This window comes from Suncus etruscus, chromosome 1, assembly GCF_024139225.1.
Source record: "Suncus etruscus isolate mSunEtr1 chromosome 1, mSunEtr1.pri.cur, whole genome shotgun sequence".
Lineage (NCBI taxonomy): Eukaryota > Metazoa > Chordata > Mammalia > Eulipotyphla > Soricidae > Suncus > Suncus etruscus.
Window position 1 is genome coordinate 113,554,391 of NC_064848.1, and position 18,251 is coordinate 113,572,641.

At 40.3% G+C, this 18,251-nt stretch overlaps 2 protein-coding genes across 5 annotated transcripts in view; both read left to right on the top strand.

Annotated features, from left to right (window-relative positions):
- The window catches only part of LHFPL3 (LHFPL tetraspan subfamily member 3), a 650,778-nt gene that overhangs the window by 525,888 nt on the left and 106,639 nt on the right, over nt 1-18,251 (top strand). The gene's annotated exons all lie outside the window — the stretch shown is intronic.
- Nucleotides 17,782-18,251, top strand: part of LOC126022747 (small nuclear ribonucleoprotein E) — a 417,272-nt gene continuing 416,802 nt past the window's right edge. Inside the window, exon 1 of one of the 2 annotated variants that reach the window (XR_007500276.1) lies at nt 17,782-18,222. Coding sequence is in view for 1 of the 2 variants with exons in the window: in XM_049783743.1 (XP_049639700.1) it covers nt 17,820-18,098 (279 nt within the window). In the remaining variant the exon portion in view is untranslated. Of the gene's footprint in view, nt 18,241-18,251 lie in introns of those variants that run through there. The other variant, XM_049783743.1, reaches the window with a different exon arrangement.

The window sequence follows — 18,251 nt, forward strand, 5'->3', positions numbered from 1 at the left end:
GGATGCAGTCATACCATTCAGTGGTGAGAAATATGTTGATGCTATTTTTAAGCTAGAGAAGGAATTTGATCATAGATTTGCAGACTTAAAAAAGCACAGAGCCACTTTCCAAATTTTTGTGGACCCCTTTTCCTTTGATGTGCAAGATACCCCTCCTGTGCTTCAAATGGAGCTCATTGACCTGCAGTGCAACTCTGATCTCAAAGCCAAGTTCAGGGAAATTAGTGGAAAAGCAGACATGCATGGGCAGTTTTTGAGAGAATTGCCCCCCAGCTTCCCTGAGCTTTCCCAAATGTTCAAGCACACCATGTAACTTTTTGGGAGCACATATTTGTGTGAAAAGTTATTCTCTACATTGAACTTCAATAAGTCAAAGTACAGGTCTAGACTTAATGATGATCATCTTTAAGCCATACTGAGGGTCTCAACTGCTTCCTCTCTAAAGCCAAATGTGGTTCAGATTTGTGAGAAGTGCTGTCAAGTCTCTGGCAGCAAGGAATGGGCAAAAGATGCCATGTTCAGAAGAACTGTTCATGATCTTCACTCAATGTTCTATTCATGTTCAGAAGAAATAATTAAAACTGTTAATAATGACGTTTGAGGACTTTTTTGTGTGAAATCTCTTATGCGGCCCTGCCTCACCCCAACTTTGCCTCCTGCGGCCCCCAGGTAAATTGAGTTTGAGACCCCTGCCTTAGAAAAATCTAGGTATGATACCTAGAAGGAAGATAGATAGATAGATAGATAGATGATAGATAGATGATAGATAGATAGATAGATAGATAGATAGATAGATAGATAGATAGATAGATAGATAGATAGATAGATAGATAGATAGAAGAAAACTCACAGATAATTCTACCATCCCTCTTTTCTCTGTGGTATAGATAGCCTCTGAGAGTCCTCCAGTAGCCCCCAATTCCTGGTGTTCTGCCCCTTTGTTCTCTCTCTCCTTGAGTCCCGATGGGGACCTATGGCTTATTTGTAATCATTAGAATAAGATAACAGGGACCTGAATGATAGCACAGCGAGAGGGCATTTGCCCTGCATGCAGCCAACCCTGGACAGACCCGGTTCAATTCCAGGCATCCCATATGATCATCCGAGCTTGCCAGAAGAGATTTCTGAGCACAGAACCAGGCGTAACCGCTGAGCGCAGCCAGGTGTGACCCAAACACCCCCCCCCAAATAGGACACCAGTATTTGCCATGTTTAAGAAGCATAATATCTTCGTATTTGCAGACAATATAGCTTTCCTTGTTTGCCCACCATGCACACACTTTCCTTCAGGAACTGTGACAGATATCTCTTTGAGAACTGAGCCTTTAGTTTCATAGCCCTAAAAGCCTTGAATTTTGCTAACAGCAACACAAGTATAGTGTAGCAAGTCAGCCCTTGATGGGGTTGACTGATGGAGGGATGGAGGATGAGGTCTTTCCCCTCCATCTTGGAGCACAGGTCTGCCACCCTGTTCAGCCGGCGATTCTGAGGTGAAGCGGCGGGTAAAAGACTAGCAGACAATCAGGCTTGTGAAAATATTAGCTTTATTCGGTGGACAAGACTGAAGCCAAAAACCTCAGCTTCAGTTCCAGCCCAAAAGCCCCCGCCTTCCACAGACCCTTGCTTTTATCCCCCAGAATCAGGTACCACCCAATGGTGGGAGCAGAATCAGGTACCGCCTTAGGGTGGGAGCAGAATGCCAGGTCACACCCTAGGGTAGCGCACAATCACCGATCAGGGTAGGGTCAGTAACATAATAATCCCATTAAAAATGCTACTTACACAACAGTTTAGAAGTCTGTCCTTCCCAGGCTGCCATTTCAAAAGAGATTTCACCTTGGTAGCAGTTTTGTGAGAGACACTGAGACAATGCACATTAATAGCTAGACATCAGCCAGTGGGTGCTATTGTAAGCACTAGGTTTGTTTGCCATTCTTGTAGATATCCAATGCACATCACACAGCCCTCCACATATCTCCCACAGCTTCTCAGGTTTCCCCACCTCGTGATTTTGAGCAACAAATTGAACCTTGACAATTTGAGCAACTAGAGGGCTTTGTACCACAATAGTGCCTAGCACTCCTTGCTCCCATGCGGTCCACTGACTCCATCTATGCCCTGACCTCACTCTGTTGTTCAGAGAAAGCTCTGCCCAATCAGTTGTCATAGATTCCTCAGGTATTCACCCAAAGTAAAGGACATTCATCTTTTAAGTTCAATTTCACAGTCTTCTTCACGCATGTGTGTGCTGAGCAGAAGGGTATTGGATGTATTTTAAACCCCAACTAATTGCTCCTAGATAGAAAAGTGACTCTAAAGGAAATGTAATCCTTTGAAATGGTAGGTCATGACTGCCCATGTTGATGTGGGTAATAGTGCTGTGTTAATGCCTTTGAAATCCTCTCTATATATAATTGCATGAATACCCTTAGTAGCATAGCCCCACACCCACCCTCCTTCTGCCTTCAGTTCCTTCCTCTCTCCCTGATCTTTCACACTTCCCAGAGATGCACAGTTGCAGCCCCAGGCACAAGCCTGTGGTTGCATTAAAGGAGGAATCAGAGAATTGCACAAAGCTTTCAGCTACCAGAGCACAAAGTTTTCCCTTAGGCCAGGCTCTTGCCTCTTCCATTTCTTAGCAGAACCAAAATTCCATGCAGCTTGTCAGGTTAGCTCTTTCCTATGAGATTAGTTATTTAGGCTGACCTAGAACACTTCTCTGTTCTCACCTGTCTCTTCTTCACCTGACTTACCCACAGTTTTCAGAGTCAGTTCTGACAGAAAATAAGAGTGACTGGCTCTCCCTTAGCCATGTTTCTTTATTTGAATTTTGAGTTCTGTATTTCTGTGGATTCTGTGATGGTTCAACTTGGTGTAGTATTTCAGTCACACTGCATGGTAAATCATGATCTGTTTCATGATTAAGCACTAAAAAGGCCAAAGGTGGTATACTTATAGATAATTAAAGATTGCTACAGGTTGTGTTAAAAAGTCTTGCAGTGCAGGAATTACAGCAATCCTAGGTGAAGAAACAGCTCTTACTGTTGCATGAGTTGCCACAATATGCAAGCTTCAAACAAAGAACAAGATTCAAGAGGGAAATATCCCTATAATTATTTTAATTGACAGTTCAGTGTTTTGAGTAATTTTCCCTTGGAAGTTCTGGATAATTTGCTTAGTTTATTTTTTTATTTTTCTTTACATTTTTGATGTTATATGCTACGAAGCATGGATCACTTATGCTTAAATTTCTACTAGGTCAGAACTGAATTTTTCATAGACTGTTTAGAGATTCATCTTTTGAATTATTAATTCAAGATAAACCTCATTCTGTTAGAAGAAAATTTTCTGTGACAGTTGATCCTAAAAACCTTCAAAAGGGTTTTTAGACTTCATAGATTCTTTTTTGAGCTTTGTTCTTGTTTTGAAGACACACCCAATAATATTCAGGGGTCACTCCTGGATTAGCACTCAGGATTAGTTTTGGCAGTGCTCAGGAGGACTGTGTAGTATGTCAACAAAGATCAAACCCATATTGGCCACATGCAAAGCAAATGCCCTACCTCCTGTACTATCACTGTGACCCCCTTTCTAGATTCCTAAGCAATAAGGAAATTACATTGACCCTAAAGATGTTTTTTGTTTGTTTGTTTGTTTGTTTTGGGTCACACCCTGGGGCGGTGTCTGCCTTGCAAGCGCTAGCATAGGACTATCGTGGTCCGATCCCCCGGGGTCCCATATGGTGCCTCCAAGCCAGGGGCAATTTCTGAGCCCATAGCCAGGAGTAACCCCTGAGCGTCAAACTGGTGTGGCCCAAAAACAAAAAAAAAAAAAAAAAAAATCACTCCTGGCAGGCTGGCAGGCTTGAGGGACCATATGGAATGCTGGGATTCAAACCACCATCTTTCTGCATGCAAGGCAAATGCCTTACCTCCATGCTATCTCTCCGGCCCCCCAACAATGTTTTTAATTCAGGGGCTGGATAGATAGCATAGCAGTAGGGCATTTGCCTTACATATAGCCAACCCAGGACTGACATGAGTTCAATTCTCATATGATTCCCCCAGCCTGCTGGGAGTGATTTCTGAGCAGCACAGAGCCAGGAGTAACCCTTGAACACAGCTGGGTGTGGCACAAAAACAAAAACAAAAAAAAAATGAAGTTTTAAATACAAATTCTTGATTTTGAGGACTAAAGTATCATTCTCTTTTCAGTAATAATAAATGCTCTCTTGGTGACCATGAACAGATTTCTCTTTAGCTCTAAAACATAAAATACAAAATAGCTCTAAATAAAATAGCTTGGGATCTTTCTAGAGTTTTTGGGTTGTTTTTTTGTTTGTTTGTTTGTTTGTTTGTTTTTTTGGTCCATTATGTTGTTTGAAGTGAACATCCTTTGAATATTTTCAACATAATAACATAATAAATTAGTGCAGAATGATAGTCCAGCAGGTAATGCATTTTCTTTATACTTGGCCAACCCAGATTCAATCTTTGGCATTTTGTACCTGAGCAACTTCAGGAAGAATCCGAATGCAGAGCCAGGAGTAATCCCTTAGCCTTAGCGTGTGACCCCAACACAAAACAAAGAAAGCATAATAAATGTATTAAATTCCATGAACACTTTTAGATAGCGATTATTTGAGATTTCAAGGAGATCCTTTTGCCTTCATTCAGTTGTAGACAGAATATTTTTCAAGGTCTCTGTAGGACCTTGAATCTAGTCCCTGTAGGACTAGAATGAGGAATTTTCCAGAATGAGGAAAATGGACTCCAACATTAACAATGGCCCATCCTAGGCCTCTGCTTTTACTGTCCCAGCTGCCAGAATTCATGACCTTCTACTTATAACACTTCTCAGACCTTAAACACTATTTTTGGAAATTCTTTCCCTAGCTCTTCCTTCCTTCTACATAAAGAACATTATTGTGGGCAGAATTGTAAAATTTATTTGAGTCCTAACCTTCAGCACCTTAGGGTACAGACCCTAGGGTACAATCCTAACCCTCAGCACCTTAGGTCTGTACCTAATTGAAAATAGTCCTTTACAAAAGTAATAAATTTAAATTATGGTCATAGAGTAATTGCATTACTGACAAACACACACTTATGTGTGCAGGTGCACATGCAAACACACACACAAATTTCATGTGACTATTAAGGCAGATATTGAGTGATATAAGCCAGAATGCCGTAGAATGCCAGAAACTCACATGAATCTAGGGAAAGAGCCTGGAACCAAGAGGTCTGGAAGACTCCCAGACTCCAGAAGAAATCAAGCCTGACAATACCAAAATTCCTGCCTCTAGAACTTTAAGAAAATAAATTCCTGTTGCAGGCCAGAGCAATAGTACAGTGGATAGAAGTTTGCCTTGCAAGCAGCTGACCCAGGTTCAATCCCATCTGGTCCCCTGAGCCTGCCAGGGAGGATTTCTAAGCATAAAGCCAGGAGCAACCTTGAGCGCTGCCAGGTGTGGCCAAATAAAAATGTTTTTTTTGTTTTTGTTTTTACATTTTTATTGTGGTAAAAGTGAATTATAAATCTTTCGCAGTAATATTTAAAGCAATAGTGACAATGAATGAGGGGCATTCCCACCACCAGTGTTGTCCTTCCTCGGTTCCTGTTCCCAGCATGCATCCCACATCTCCTCCTTTATCCCCCCTCCCCCCTCCCCCTCCCCCCCCCAGGTAATGCTAGAGGAACTGTTTCCCACTTGTACAGCTTGTTGTAGCTTGGGTATTGATTCTGTTGTCATTGACTTTGGATTTGGTATTCAAGTATGATCATTTTTTATTTCCACCAAATGAACATGTGACTGTCTCGTTCTGGTACCATGGGGAGGGGGAGGCAAATAAAAGAAAAAAGAAAAACTAGGAGAAGTTCGTCTATCAGTGGTCCTCAAACTATGGCCCGCAGGCCACATATTGTATTTGTATCTGTTTTGTTTCTTCATTGCAAAATAAGATATATGCAGTGTGCATAAGAATTCGTTCATAAGTTTTGTTTTTACTATAGTCAGACCCTCCAATGGTCTAAGGGACAGTGAACTGGCCCCCTGTTTAAAAAGTTTGAGGACCCCTGGATGTTATAAATATCCATTTAGAAGAAGGAAGGGAAAAAAGAAGAAAAAAGTAATAAACAACACAAAAACAAAAACAAAACAAACAAAACAACAAAAGTACAAAAAGAATAAAAAAAGAATAAACCAAAATCAAAAACCACCAGCTAGGGAAAAAAAACAAAAACAAAAACAAACAAAAAAAGATCAGCAACTTCTTTTTAATTTTTTTTTTTTTTTTTTTTTTTTGTGGTTTTTGGGTCACACCCGGCAGTGCTCAGGGGTTATTCCTGGCTCCAGGCTCAGAAATTGCCGGGATTCGAACCGATGACCTCCTGCATGAGAGGCAAACGCCTTACCTCCATGCTATCTCTCCGGCCCCAACTTCTTAAAAAGATGTTGTGTTCCTTCCTTTTTTCTATTTTTCTTTTCTTTTCTTTTTTTTTTTTTATAGGCACGGTAAATATTGGGGAAATTAGATGGGAATCCCCTTGGCCTAAGTGATACAGGGTTTCTCCGCCCTTGAAGAATACTGACATGGGAACACCTCCAGGCTCCGTACTCACTCCCAAAGGTCACCCCAAGGTGAAACTTTCCATTCAGATATGGGCTATGACATCCTACCTCTGTAGCTAGAGCTCTTGTTATTTGCGTAGGACATAGGGTGAAGGCTAGGAGGGATTTTTTTCTTTATGGTTCTAGGGGCTCTGTTCCATCACTGTTGTTGTGATCAGTCTTCTGTAATTAGTGGTCTTGGTTTTTGTTCAGATCCTAGAACAGAGCCTAGGGTATAGTCTTTAAGCATGGTTCCAGAATTTCTGCTCGGTCGCAGTTGTCAAAATCAGATCACTGGATTTAGGAATCTTGGTTTTTGTACAAATTTAGTCCGAGGCCTAAGCTAGGAACTTCCTCATTGGTCCCTCGATAGGTTCTGTCCAGACCATGTTTTTCAAAGTCAGTCTTCTGTAAAAAGTAATTTTGGCTTTTGCTTAGGGCAAAGGATGACATGTCTCCCGATTGTATCATACAATCGGGATAAGGTGATAAGATAGGGCAGCCCTCTCTTAGCTCAAGTTGTTGCCATTTCCTCGTGTCAGGATATCATGTTAAAACTGGTACAAGTTGCTGTTGGGCTGTATTAGTTTTCCCAGGAGGAGTTTGGTTCCTGGTGCTGTTGCTGGAACCTGTGTTCCACTTCTGGGCTCTAGGGTTCTGGATTGGGTGGTCGCTGTCCAAACTTCTGGAGTCTAAGTTGGGTCTAAGTTGAGTCTAAGTTGGGTCCATGCAAGCTCAGGGTGGGAGGCAACCCTGCATTATAAAAAGTATGGGTTCTTAACCCTAATAAATAAGAGCTTTGTTTCTGTGTATAATATTTCTCTTTATTTAGAGTGCCTATTCAAAGGGTATGGTGACATATTATATTGCTGGTGGATTTGTAGGTAAGAATGCTAGTCTGCACTATCTCTGTTTTGACCCGAGCTTTTATCCCAAACAAGACTTTTTTTGTAGGTTTAATAATTTTCTGTTGCTTGGGTCATTCATTCTGTGATACTTTCATATGGTACCTTAGAAAATTGATAGATCCCACTCTCACAATCCATTCTAAACTGTCTAATTGAAAGGGATATGCCGGTTTTTCAAACTCATGTAAAAGTATTTAATCCAATGCATGGACCATAGTAAATTACCAATTAAAGTTAATGAATACTATCATCAATTATTGTAACAATGATGAAGTGGCAGAAGAAAATAAAGGAGTACCAGAGGGCAAAGTAAATAATAATAATAATAATAATAATAATAATAATAATAATAATAATAATTAACTGAACCCAGCTTCCCTCCATGAAATACTAAGATGTAAGAACTCTCAATGAAGTATGTATCTTATCCACCTTTGAATTTTGATCACCAGCTAAAAAGAATACAGAAGATTCTTTTGTTTTTTTTGTTTGTTTTTGTTTTTGGGTCACACCGGGCAGTGCTCAGGGGTTATTCCTGGCTCTACGCTCAGAAATCACCCCTGGGAGGCTTGGAGGACCATATGGGATGCCGGGATTCAAATCACTGTCCTCCTGTATGCAAGGCAAACACCCTACGTCCATGCCATCTCTCTGGCCCCAGAGATTCTTATTGTCTTCTTTTTTAAAAGAATCCATCAGGGTTCCCTACCCAACAGTGCTCAGGACTTAGTCCTAACTCTGCACTCAGGGATCACTTCTGGCAGGGCTTGCAGGAACATATGGGGTATTGAGAAATGAACCTGGATTGGCTACATACAAAGTAAACACCCTACCAGCTACTACTGCTCCAGCCCCTACTAAATCTTCTAAATGTTTATTCCAACTGAATATAATCATGAACACTGATATTTAATAAAAAAAAATTATGGGGCTGGAGCAATAGCATAGTGGGTAAAGTGTTTGCCTCACACACAGCAGACTGGGTTCAATCCCCATCATCTCATATGGTCCCCCAAGCCTACTAGGAGTGATTTCTGAGCAAAGAGCCAGGAGTCATCCCTGAGCATCACCAGGTTTGGCCTATAAACAAAAAAATAAATGAAAATTCTTATAAGTTAAGTTTCTGGCCTCTTTCACATTCAGCAGAAGTATTTGTTTTTAGTCAGATGGTCTGGAATTCTGCACCATATTCCAGCCCTGTAATATATCCATGCAGAAAATAAATGATGGTTTGATAGATTCATTGAGGGCTTTGCCTATGATTTAAATAAGTGTTCTGAATCTCAATGTACTATCTCCCTTTTAGCCACTCTTCCTCTGGTAGAGATGAGGAGGCATGAAATTGTTAATTCAGGGGCCGGGTAGGTGGCGCTGGAGGTAAGGTGTCTGCCTTGCAAGCGCTAGCCAAGGAAGGACCTCGGTTCGATCCCCCGGCGTCCCATATGGTCCCCCCAAGCCAGGGGCGATTTCTGAGCACATAGCCAGGAGTAACCCCTGAGCTTCAAACGGGTGTGGCCCAAAAACCAAAAAAAAAAAAAAAGAAATTGTTAATTCATCCACCTTCTAATCTAGAGGATCCAGATCACTCAAATTATTTCTAATGGTCCATTATTTTCAGATATCTGTTAAGTATTCAAAACACCTCATATTCATTATTTTCATTTATTCCACCACCCCCCTTCCAGTGTAGATAATGATCATTATTTCCATTTCAAAACGTACCAACCGAAGGATAAGGAGATTGCTCAAAATAAGGATGAATATATCATACTCAACACCCAAGTTTAGTTTTCAGCACTTCATTCCCCCAGAGCACTGCTAGGCATGAGCAATACCATATCACTGGGCCCAAGGATCAAGCTGTCAGGCTATATCACCAGACCAAGCAAAACTCAGAGTGGCCTCTTCTTCTTTTTTTTTTTTAAAGAAATGTTATGTATTTGTTTATTTTATTTTTGGTTTTTGGGCCACACTGGTGGTGCTCAGGGGTTACTCCTGGCTCTGTGCTTAGAAATTGCTCCTGGCAGGGTTGGAGGACCATATGGGATGCCTGGAATCTAACTCGGGTCCATCCTGAATCAGCAGCCTGCAAGGCAAATGCTCTACTGCTGTGCTATCTCTCTGGCCCCAGAGTGGCCTCTTCTACCACATTGAATTTACACACTTTAAGACAGTAAGTCTTAAAAATAAGTAACAATAACAAAAATAATATTATCACTAGACCATCTCTTGACTTTAGGATAATCTCTGACAGAATATTTTCTTCAGTAATCACTATTTGACCTTGCTGCCTTCTCTCACAAGCCCCATGTGTCTCAGACCATTTTTTACCAGTTTACATTTTTACAAGTTCAAAGTAGTATTTTGATTCTACATATATATAAATAATAAATTCTACATATATACATATATATAAATATAAAGAATACATGCATGGCATCAAATAAATAGCTTCAATAACTTATTATGGAAGGCAAGAGAAGATTCTGGTCTAAAAAGTACAGTGGAAATGTATTCCCCTGTGGCTTAGGTATTCTGGATTTGAATCTTAAACATTACATTGATGATTTTATTCTGAGCATAAAAGATGTGCCATGCCAGGTGCTAAGTATGCAATGGTGAACAAGATAAACATTGTTCCTAAGTCCCTCAGAGAATGACTCCATAAGAAAGCAATTAAAGTAGATCATAGTCAGTGCTCCAATCAGAAAAATGACATCTATACCTGGCAGGAATACTCATTCTAGTCTAAAATGGAGTGAGATTTCTTGGAATAAATGACAAACTGATATCTGAAAAAGCAGACCAGGTGAAAGAGAGGCATGGCTCAGATGAGAATTGTTTGTGCAGTGAATGATTCAGACAGGAAGTTCACACAGTGTTTCCTGACACCAGAGATCCTGAATGCCTAGAAAGGAAATGATAATATTTGAAGCAGTCAGAAGTTTTAAAGTAATGAAGGCTGGAAACCCAATACTTCTTCCAAGGGCAATGAGAATATTGCAAGGATTTAAGCAGACTTATGTTCAAAGAATGTACATCAAGTTTCATAGGAGCAAGACTAGAAACAAGGCACCAGTGAAAAGGATTTGTGGGACTGTGAGCTAGTCCAGGCAAAAGATAGTGTCTAAAAAAGCATAGTGGTCTGAAGATAAAGAGAAGGGTTTGTTGGAAAGAGTTTTACAGTACAGCATCCTCCAGGCTGCATGAATGTCATTCTTCCACTTGTCTTTGAGCCCCGGGAAAACTGATACCCATACCTGAGAAAGGGACCATCAGCAGAAGTATAAATTGGAGATATAGAGACCATGAGATTTTGGGGGGTATATAATTTATTGTCTAGGTCAGCACATCTTGGGAAAATAAAAGAAGGTGCTTTCTGTGCTCTTAGAGTAAAGAGCCTGCACACTAGCAAAGAAGGTGCATCTGCACCTAACAAAGAAGTGTATCTGGTGATTCAAGTTGGAAATACACTGCAATTGGAAGTACCAATAGGATGATCAAGTGAAGATGTCAAGTCAGCAGCAGATATGTATATTTGAACTTGGCTGAAAAACTTGACCAAAGGTTTTGACCAAACAACCAAGAAGTTGTTTCTTTCCTATTGTTTTATGGTGATTGTTGTCACTGTGAATGCCAAGATAAAACTAGTATCCAAGGACTGTGGCTTTGTCCTTCCTTTATAGCACATCTCAGAACCAGTCAAGAAATCGCCCTGAGTATGTTTAACTGTCTCTAGGTGAAGTTAGAGTTATAATGAAATGTAACCAAGGAAAATTTGCCTCAATGAATTTATTGTAGTGTTTAGGATTGAACCTAGGTTTTATACACTTAAAAGCATATACTTTACTGCTGAGCTAAATCCCTGCCCAAGTTAGACTTTTTTATTATTCATAGAATTATAGTTTATAAATTCTCATAAGTGCAGAGGATAATTTATATAGAAATAATGTTATATTCACCATATACTTTGCACTTTTTTTTTTTTTGGTTTTTGGGCCACACCCTGTGACGCTCAGGGGTTACTCCTGGCTATGCGCTCAGAAGTTGCTCCTGGCTTCTTGGGGGACCATATGGGATGCCGGGGGATCGAACCGCGGTCCGTCCTAGGCTAGCGCAGGCAAGGCAGGCACCTTACCTCCAGCGCCACCGCCCGGCCCCATACTTTGCACTTTTAAAATTTTATTTTATTGGGGCCGGAGAGATAGCATGAAGGTAGGGTGTTTGCCTTGCATGCAGAAGGACTGTGGTTTGAATCCCGGCATCCCATATAGTCCCTCAAGCCTGCCAGGAGCAATTTCTGAGCATGGAGCCAGGAGTAACCCCTGAGGGTCGTCAGGTGTGACCCAAAAACCAAATAAAATTTTTTTATTTTATTAACACCATTGTAATTTACAAAAATCTTTTATAGTTGGATTTCAGACATACAGTGAATCAAGTCCATCCCTGATTCATCCCTAATTCATCATCACCAGTTTTAACCTCCCTCCACCAATAATCCCAAAGTGCATCCTAAACTACCACCCTTTGACACTGGTCTGCCAGTATAACAGGCCCATTTTAAGTTTATATTGTTATAGTTTGGGTCTCTTGATTCTATTATTTCTGACTTTGGCTTGGATATTTAGTTCTGTTCTTTTTTATTTTCCTCCACCAATACACCTGATATCACTTGGACCCTGGCCCCCATACTTTCTTTTTTCCTTTATTAATTTTATAGAAAATACAAAAATATGAGGTAAAACAAAGTAATTCGTGTTCCAAGTTTCTATGAAGAAGAAAAATGCCCCTATCTAAAGATAAAAAGACAGGAAAAGGGGCCGGGGTGATAATACAGAGTAAGGCATTTGCCTTGCACGCGGCCGACCTGGGATGAACCCATGTTCCATCCCCCAGCATTCCATATAGTCCCCCAAGCCTTTCAGAAGCAATTTCTTTTTTTTTTCTTTTTGTATTTTGTTTTTTTTTTTGTCCCCCAATTCACAATACATACTCTTTTTGTATTTTGAATTCTTTTTTTTTATATTTTATTTAAACACCTTGATTACATACATGACTGTGTTTGGGTTTCAGTCATGTAAAGAACACCACCCATCACCAGTGCAATATTCCCATCACCAATGTCCCAAATCTCCCTCCTCCCCACCCAACCCCCGCCTGTACTCTAGACAGGCTTTCCATTTCCCTCATACATTCTCATTATTAGGACTGTTCAAAATGTAATTATTTCTCTAACTAAACTCATCACCAGAAACAATTTCTGAGTACAGAACCAGGAGTAACCCCTGAGCGCTGATGGGTGTGGCCCAAAAACAAACAAAAAAATAAAGGACAGAAAGAAAAAGGGGGAGCAGTTTTTTTCATAGGTACAGCAAAAGTTGGGTAAAATAGATCTAAACCTTTGGCCTAAAAACATGGGTGTCCCTACCCATGAAGCATCCTGCCATAAGGCCAACTACAGGCTTCAGGCAAACTAAGTTGTCTAACCCCAGAGTCTTTCTTCATGGTGCTAGGAAAAGTTCTCCTCAATCATAGTTGTTGCATTTAGGCTTCTGTAATTAATGATTTTGGTTTTTGCACAGATCCTGTCAAAGTCAGGGTGTCATGAAGTGTCTTCTGGTTTCATCTCACTATTAGGTGATGATTCCGGGAAAACTACCTGAAAGCAAGTTGTTGCTGTTTCCAAGTTGTCAGGGTATCTTATGAACCCATCCTGGAGTAAGTCAGTGCCAAGGCAGTATTAAGGCCTTCTCAGGTATAAGTTCAATTCCTGGTGCTGGTGCAGAAAACTTTACTAATTTCAAATATGTAATCAAAGGTTCAGAGGTGAACAGCAAATGTCCTATCAACTGAAGTCTAAGTCAAGACTTTCCTTATTTTTGACACAGGTGTTCAGATTGTGTTCTGACTCTATGTTCAGGGACCATTTGTGTGGCTAGGTATCAAACCATGTGCAAGGCAAGCTCCTTAACCTGTATTCTACAGCTCCAGATTCAGACATGGACTTTCAATGGGGATCACTTAAGAGAACAAGGATGGGAGCTGGAGTAATAGCACATTGGTAGGGCATTTGCCTTACATACAAACAACCTTGCTTCAATCCCTGGCATCACACATGGTCCCCTGAACCTGCCAGGAAGTAATTTCTGAGTGCATAGCCAGAAGTGACAACTGAGCTCTACTGGGTATGGTCCTAATCCCCACCAAAAAAGAAAGAGAGAGGGAACAAGGATGAGAGAGAGAACAAGGATGGTTGAACACCAATGTCACCTACTCAGAAGAAAGATGTACTGGCTCTGGATTTGTAGCATCATTTTCTATCTAGATGACAGCATGTTGTTGCAGTGACTGTAATAATCATTAGCAATTATCATTATTATTATGACAGATGCTATGCTAATGTTCAGCATCAGTCTTTGTCAATACTAGCATAAATGAATGCATATATTAAAGTTCTTTCCTCTTTTAGTTTGTTCCCTCTTTAAGACTAAGCCAGAAATAACATGAAGGCATTTACTGCTGTCACCTATTAGCTGATTATATCATAAGAGAAAGCTATTATAAAGAATGCACACATAATGATGGATTTTGTCAGTTTGCAGAATTTTAAATATTTTCTACAAACAAGCTTTAATTTTTATTTTGTCACTTTGTTAACCTGAATATAATAACACATAAAAATCATTTCTGTAATGCTATAATGCTGACAAAAGAGCAGCAAGTAAAAATATGTGTTTGAGCCCACACTTCACTTTTCTCCCCTGCCCTAACCCTTTCTCAGATTTCTGTTTTGTTTTTGTTTTTGTTTTTGTTTTTGTTTTTGGGCCACACCCGGTGGTGCTCAGGGGTTACTTCTGGCTGTCTGCTCAGAAATAGCTCCTAGCAGGCACGGGGGACCATATGGGACACCGGGATTCGAACCAACCACCTTTGGTCCTGGATTGGCTGCTCGGAAGGTAAACGCTGCTGTGCTATCTCTCTGGGCCCTCTTTTTGTTTGTTTTTTTTTTATGTGCTACTTGTAAAGTGATTGATAACACTTTCTCAGTGACTGATCTTTATTACTATTTTGGAAGTGCCTCTCTGAATTTTAATTCACTATGTTTTTGGCATGACTTCTGTTGACAGAATTAACAACTGCCGTGATAGTGATGGTCTTAAAAAGGAGAGTAAATTATCCAAATGTCTATCCCTTGAAGAATGGATGAAAAAATTACTATATTCATGCTCTGGAATACTCTACAACAATTGAAATCAGAGAACCACAATTAAGCCTCTCTACACTGATCCACAATATTAAGTGAAAGAAGGAGAACATAAATAACAACATACAGTACTATTCTGAAATCAAAAAAACGAATGTCAATAGCATAAGTATATAATATATTGCTGGTAATTTCATAGAGAAATGCAAAGGGTACATGTGATGAAAATTGGGAAGTTGTTAACCCAAGAGGGAAGAAGAAGGCATTGGAGAAATATGCCTGGGTATTGGCAATGTCCTAATAATTGTGGAGGTGGTTAGGCCAATGTTCACTTTATAATGTTTGGTTGGCTTGAATTTCACTAAATGTGTGCTCTACACTCACACACACAAAACTTTTAAGATCAAACATTTTGTTTTGGGGCCACACGCACCAGTGTTCAAGGTTACTCCTAGCTCCATGGTCAGGAATTATTCCTATTGATGCTCAGAGGACCATATGGGATATCAGGGATCACACCCAGGCATGCTGCATGCAAGGCAAATACCCACTGTACTACTGATCCATCCCCTTAAGATCAAATTTAAGATAAAACATCTTAAATAAAGGGGTGACAGGACCTAAGTCTATGCCTAAGTCTATGCGTTTTCAAATTATAATTGCTGTTATTTATCTAAAAGGTAAGCAGGAATTTTTTTTAGTTCTAACTTGGCTTTTTTCATTCAGAGTTCTTTTGGGTGCTGCTTCCACCAGCAACAATCCTGTCCCATATAATTCTTTCTCTTAATTCCTTTCAACTTTCTTCTGTTAAGTCTCATACCCTGACCTTCCCTTGGTTTGTGACTCGAGGAAAGTCCACTTTGGGGCAGACTATAGTTATGGCCTCTTACAGAGGTGCAAGAAAGTGGCCAGAGTGCCACAGAGAAGTCTTGGTAAAAAGATAGTGATGACTAGCAGTCTGGGGGGGCAAAGGAGAGAGACATGGGATGCATGCTAGGGACAGGAGTGGAGGGAGGACAACACTGGTGGTGGGAATGGCCCTGATTAATTGTCACTATGTACCTTAAATATCACTGTGAAAGTTTATAATTCACTTTGTCACAATAAAAATTATTTTTTTAAAAAAAGAGAAATCAACCTCAAAAGAAAAACAAAAAAACAAAAAAAAAATAGATAGTGATGAGAATCATTGGCCACAGCCCCACTGACAGTAGCTGAGTGCAGACCTTGACATTAGAAACATGATAGATGGGACCGGAGAGATAGCATGGAGGTAAGGCGTTTGCCTTTCATGCAGGAGGTCATCAGTTCGAATCCTGGCATCCCATATGGTCCCCCGTGCCTGCCAGGAGCAATTTCTGAGCCTGGAGCCAGGAATAACCCCTGAGCACTGCCGGGTGTGACCCAAAAACCAAAAAAAAAAAACAAAAACATGATAGATGAAAAAAAAAAAAAAGAAAGAAACATGATAGATGGGCCAGAGAGATAGCATGGAGGTAAGACGTTTGCCTTGCATGCAGAAGGATGGAGGTTCAAATCCTGGGATCCCATATGGTCCCCCGAGCCTGCCAGGAGCAATTTTTGAGCATAGAGCCAGGAGTAACTTCTGAGTGCTGCCAAGTGTTACCCAAAAAACAGAAAGAAAAAGAAAAAAAAAAAAAGAAACATGATAGATTATTCATAGAATTGTTTTTCTCACTCAGAATTAAGAGGCCATAGCTAGGAACTGAGCTCAGTTTTCCTTACAGAATCTTTCACAGCATATAGTCTCAACACCACAAGTACTTTCAGTCACCTCTTTTCTCTCAGACTTCACTGCCTCCATGAGTTGAAGATAAATCCCATGAGTATCAGCCTAAAAAAAAACAACTTTAAGGAGCTGAGTGCTAAAACAAAGTCTTTTTTCTTCTTTTGTTTGGGGCCACACTTAATGGTTCTTAGGAGCTCTGTGGTCATGGTTTGCTTTCAGTTGTACCAAGGATTGAATTGGACCTCCTTCATGCAAGAGAGAAAGAGAGAGAGAGAGAGAGAGAGAGAGAGAGAGAGAGAGAGAGAGAGAGAGAGAGAGAGAGAGCTCCATCCCATAAAACTATCTCTTTAACCCCAAAATCTTTAGTTTTAAGATTTTGAGGAAAACAACTTTAACTTTAACCTTTGCTATTATAAGCATTTGAAAAAATGTTTGGTGTCTTTAATTCTATTTCTTGAGGAGGAAGTAGGCTGTGTATTGGGCCACACCTAATGGTACTCAGTGCATATTCCTGACTCTGTGCTCAGTGATCCATCCTGACCACACTTGTGGTACCTGGGAATGAACAGGAGTTGGCCACAAACAAAGCAAGTGCCCCTCTATCACTCTGGCCCCTCTACACTTTTTAATTTAAAAAAAAAAAAAACCCATGGAGCCAAAATGATAGCACAGCAGGTTGAGTATTTGCCTTGCAAGCAGCCAACCCAGGTTCAATCCCAGATATCCCATATGCCTCCCCCGAGCACCTATAGAATGACCCCTGAGTGCAGAGCCAAGAGTAAAACATGAGCACTGCCAGTGTGAACCCAAAAGAAAAAAAATAAATAAAAACAGATAGTGTGTTAGGTGTTTGCAAACAGCCAACCTGGTTTGATCCCTGGTACCACATATGGTCATCTGAGTAACACCAGGAGTGCAGAGCCAAGCATGAGAATGAACAAAGCTGGGTGTTGCCTAACAACAACTAAAAACTTAAAATAAATTTAAAAAAATTAATCCCTCCAAATAAGTGGAAGCAGAAATAAACAGATAAGACCATATTAACTGAGAAGCTTCTGCACCTCAAAGGAAAGTAACTAGGATACAAAAGTCATCCACAGAATTGGAGAAACTATTCACCCAATACCCATCAGACAAGGGGCTAATGTCTAAGCTATGCAGGGTACTGACAGAACTTCACAAGAAAAATAAATCTAATCCCATCAAAAAATGGGGAGAAGAAATGAACAGACAATTTCTCAAAGAAGAAATACAAATGGCCAAAAGGCTCATAAAAAAATGGCCTCCGGAAGTGGCTTCTGAGCTAAGCGTTCGGTCCTGTACGGCCTTTGTTGAGCTTTCACCATGGCGTACCGCGGCCAGGGCCAAAAGGTGCAGAAGGTGATGGTGCAGCCGATCAACCTCATCTTCAGATATTTGCAAAATAGATCTCGGATTCAGGTGTGGCTTTATGAACAAGTGAACATGAGGATAGAGGGCTGTATCATTGGTTTTGATGAGTATATGAACCTCGTATTAGATGATGCAGAAGAGATTCACTCAAAGACAAAGTCAAGGAAACAGCTGGGTCGGATCATGCTAAAAGGAGATAATATTACTCTGCTCCAAAGTGTCTCTAACTAGAAATGATGGCTGAAGTGAAAAATTGTGGAAGGCGCTGCAGTGTTTTGGGAAAGGAGATTTAAAACATTTGTTCATATTGTTTTCATTTATGTTATTACCAGATGACAATAAATGTTGGGGAATTGTTTGTATTTAAAAAAAATGCTCCACATC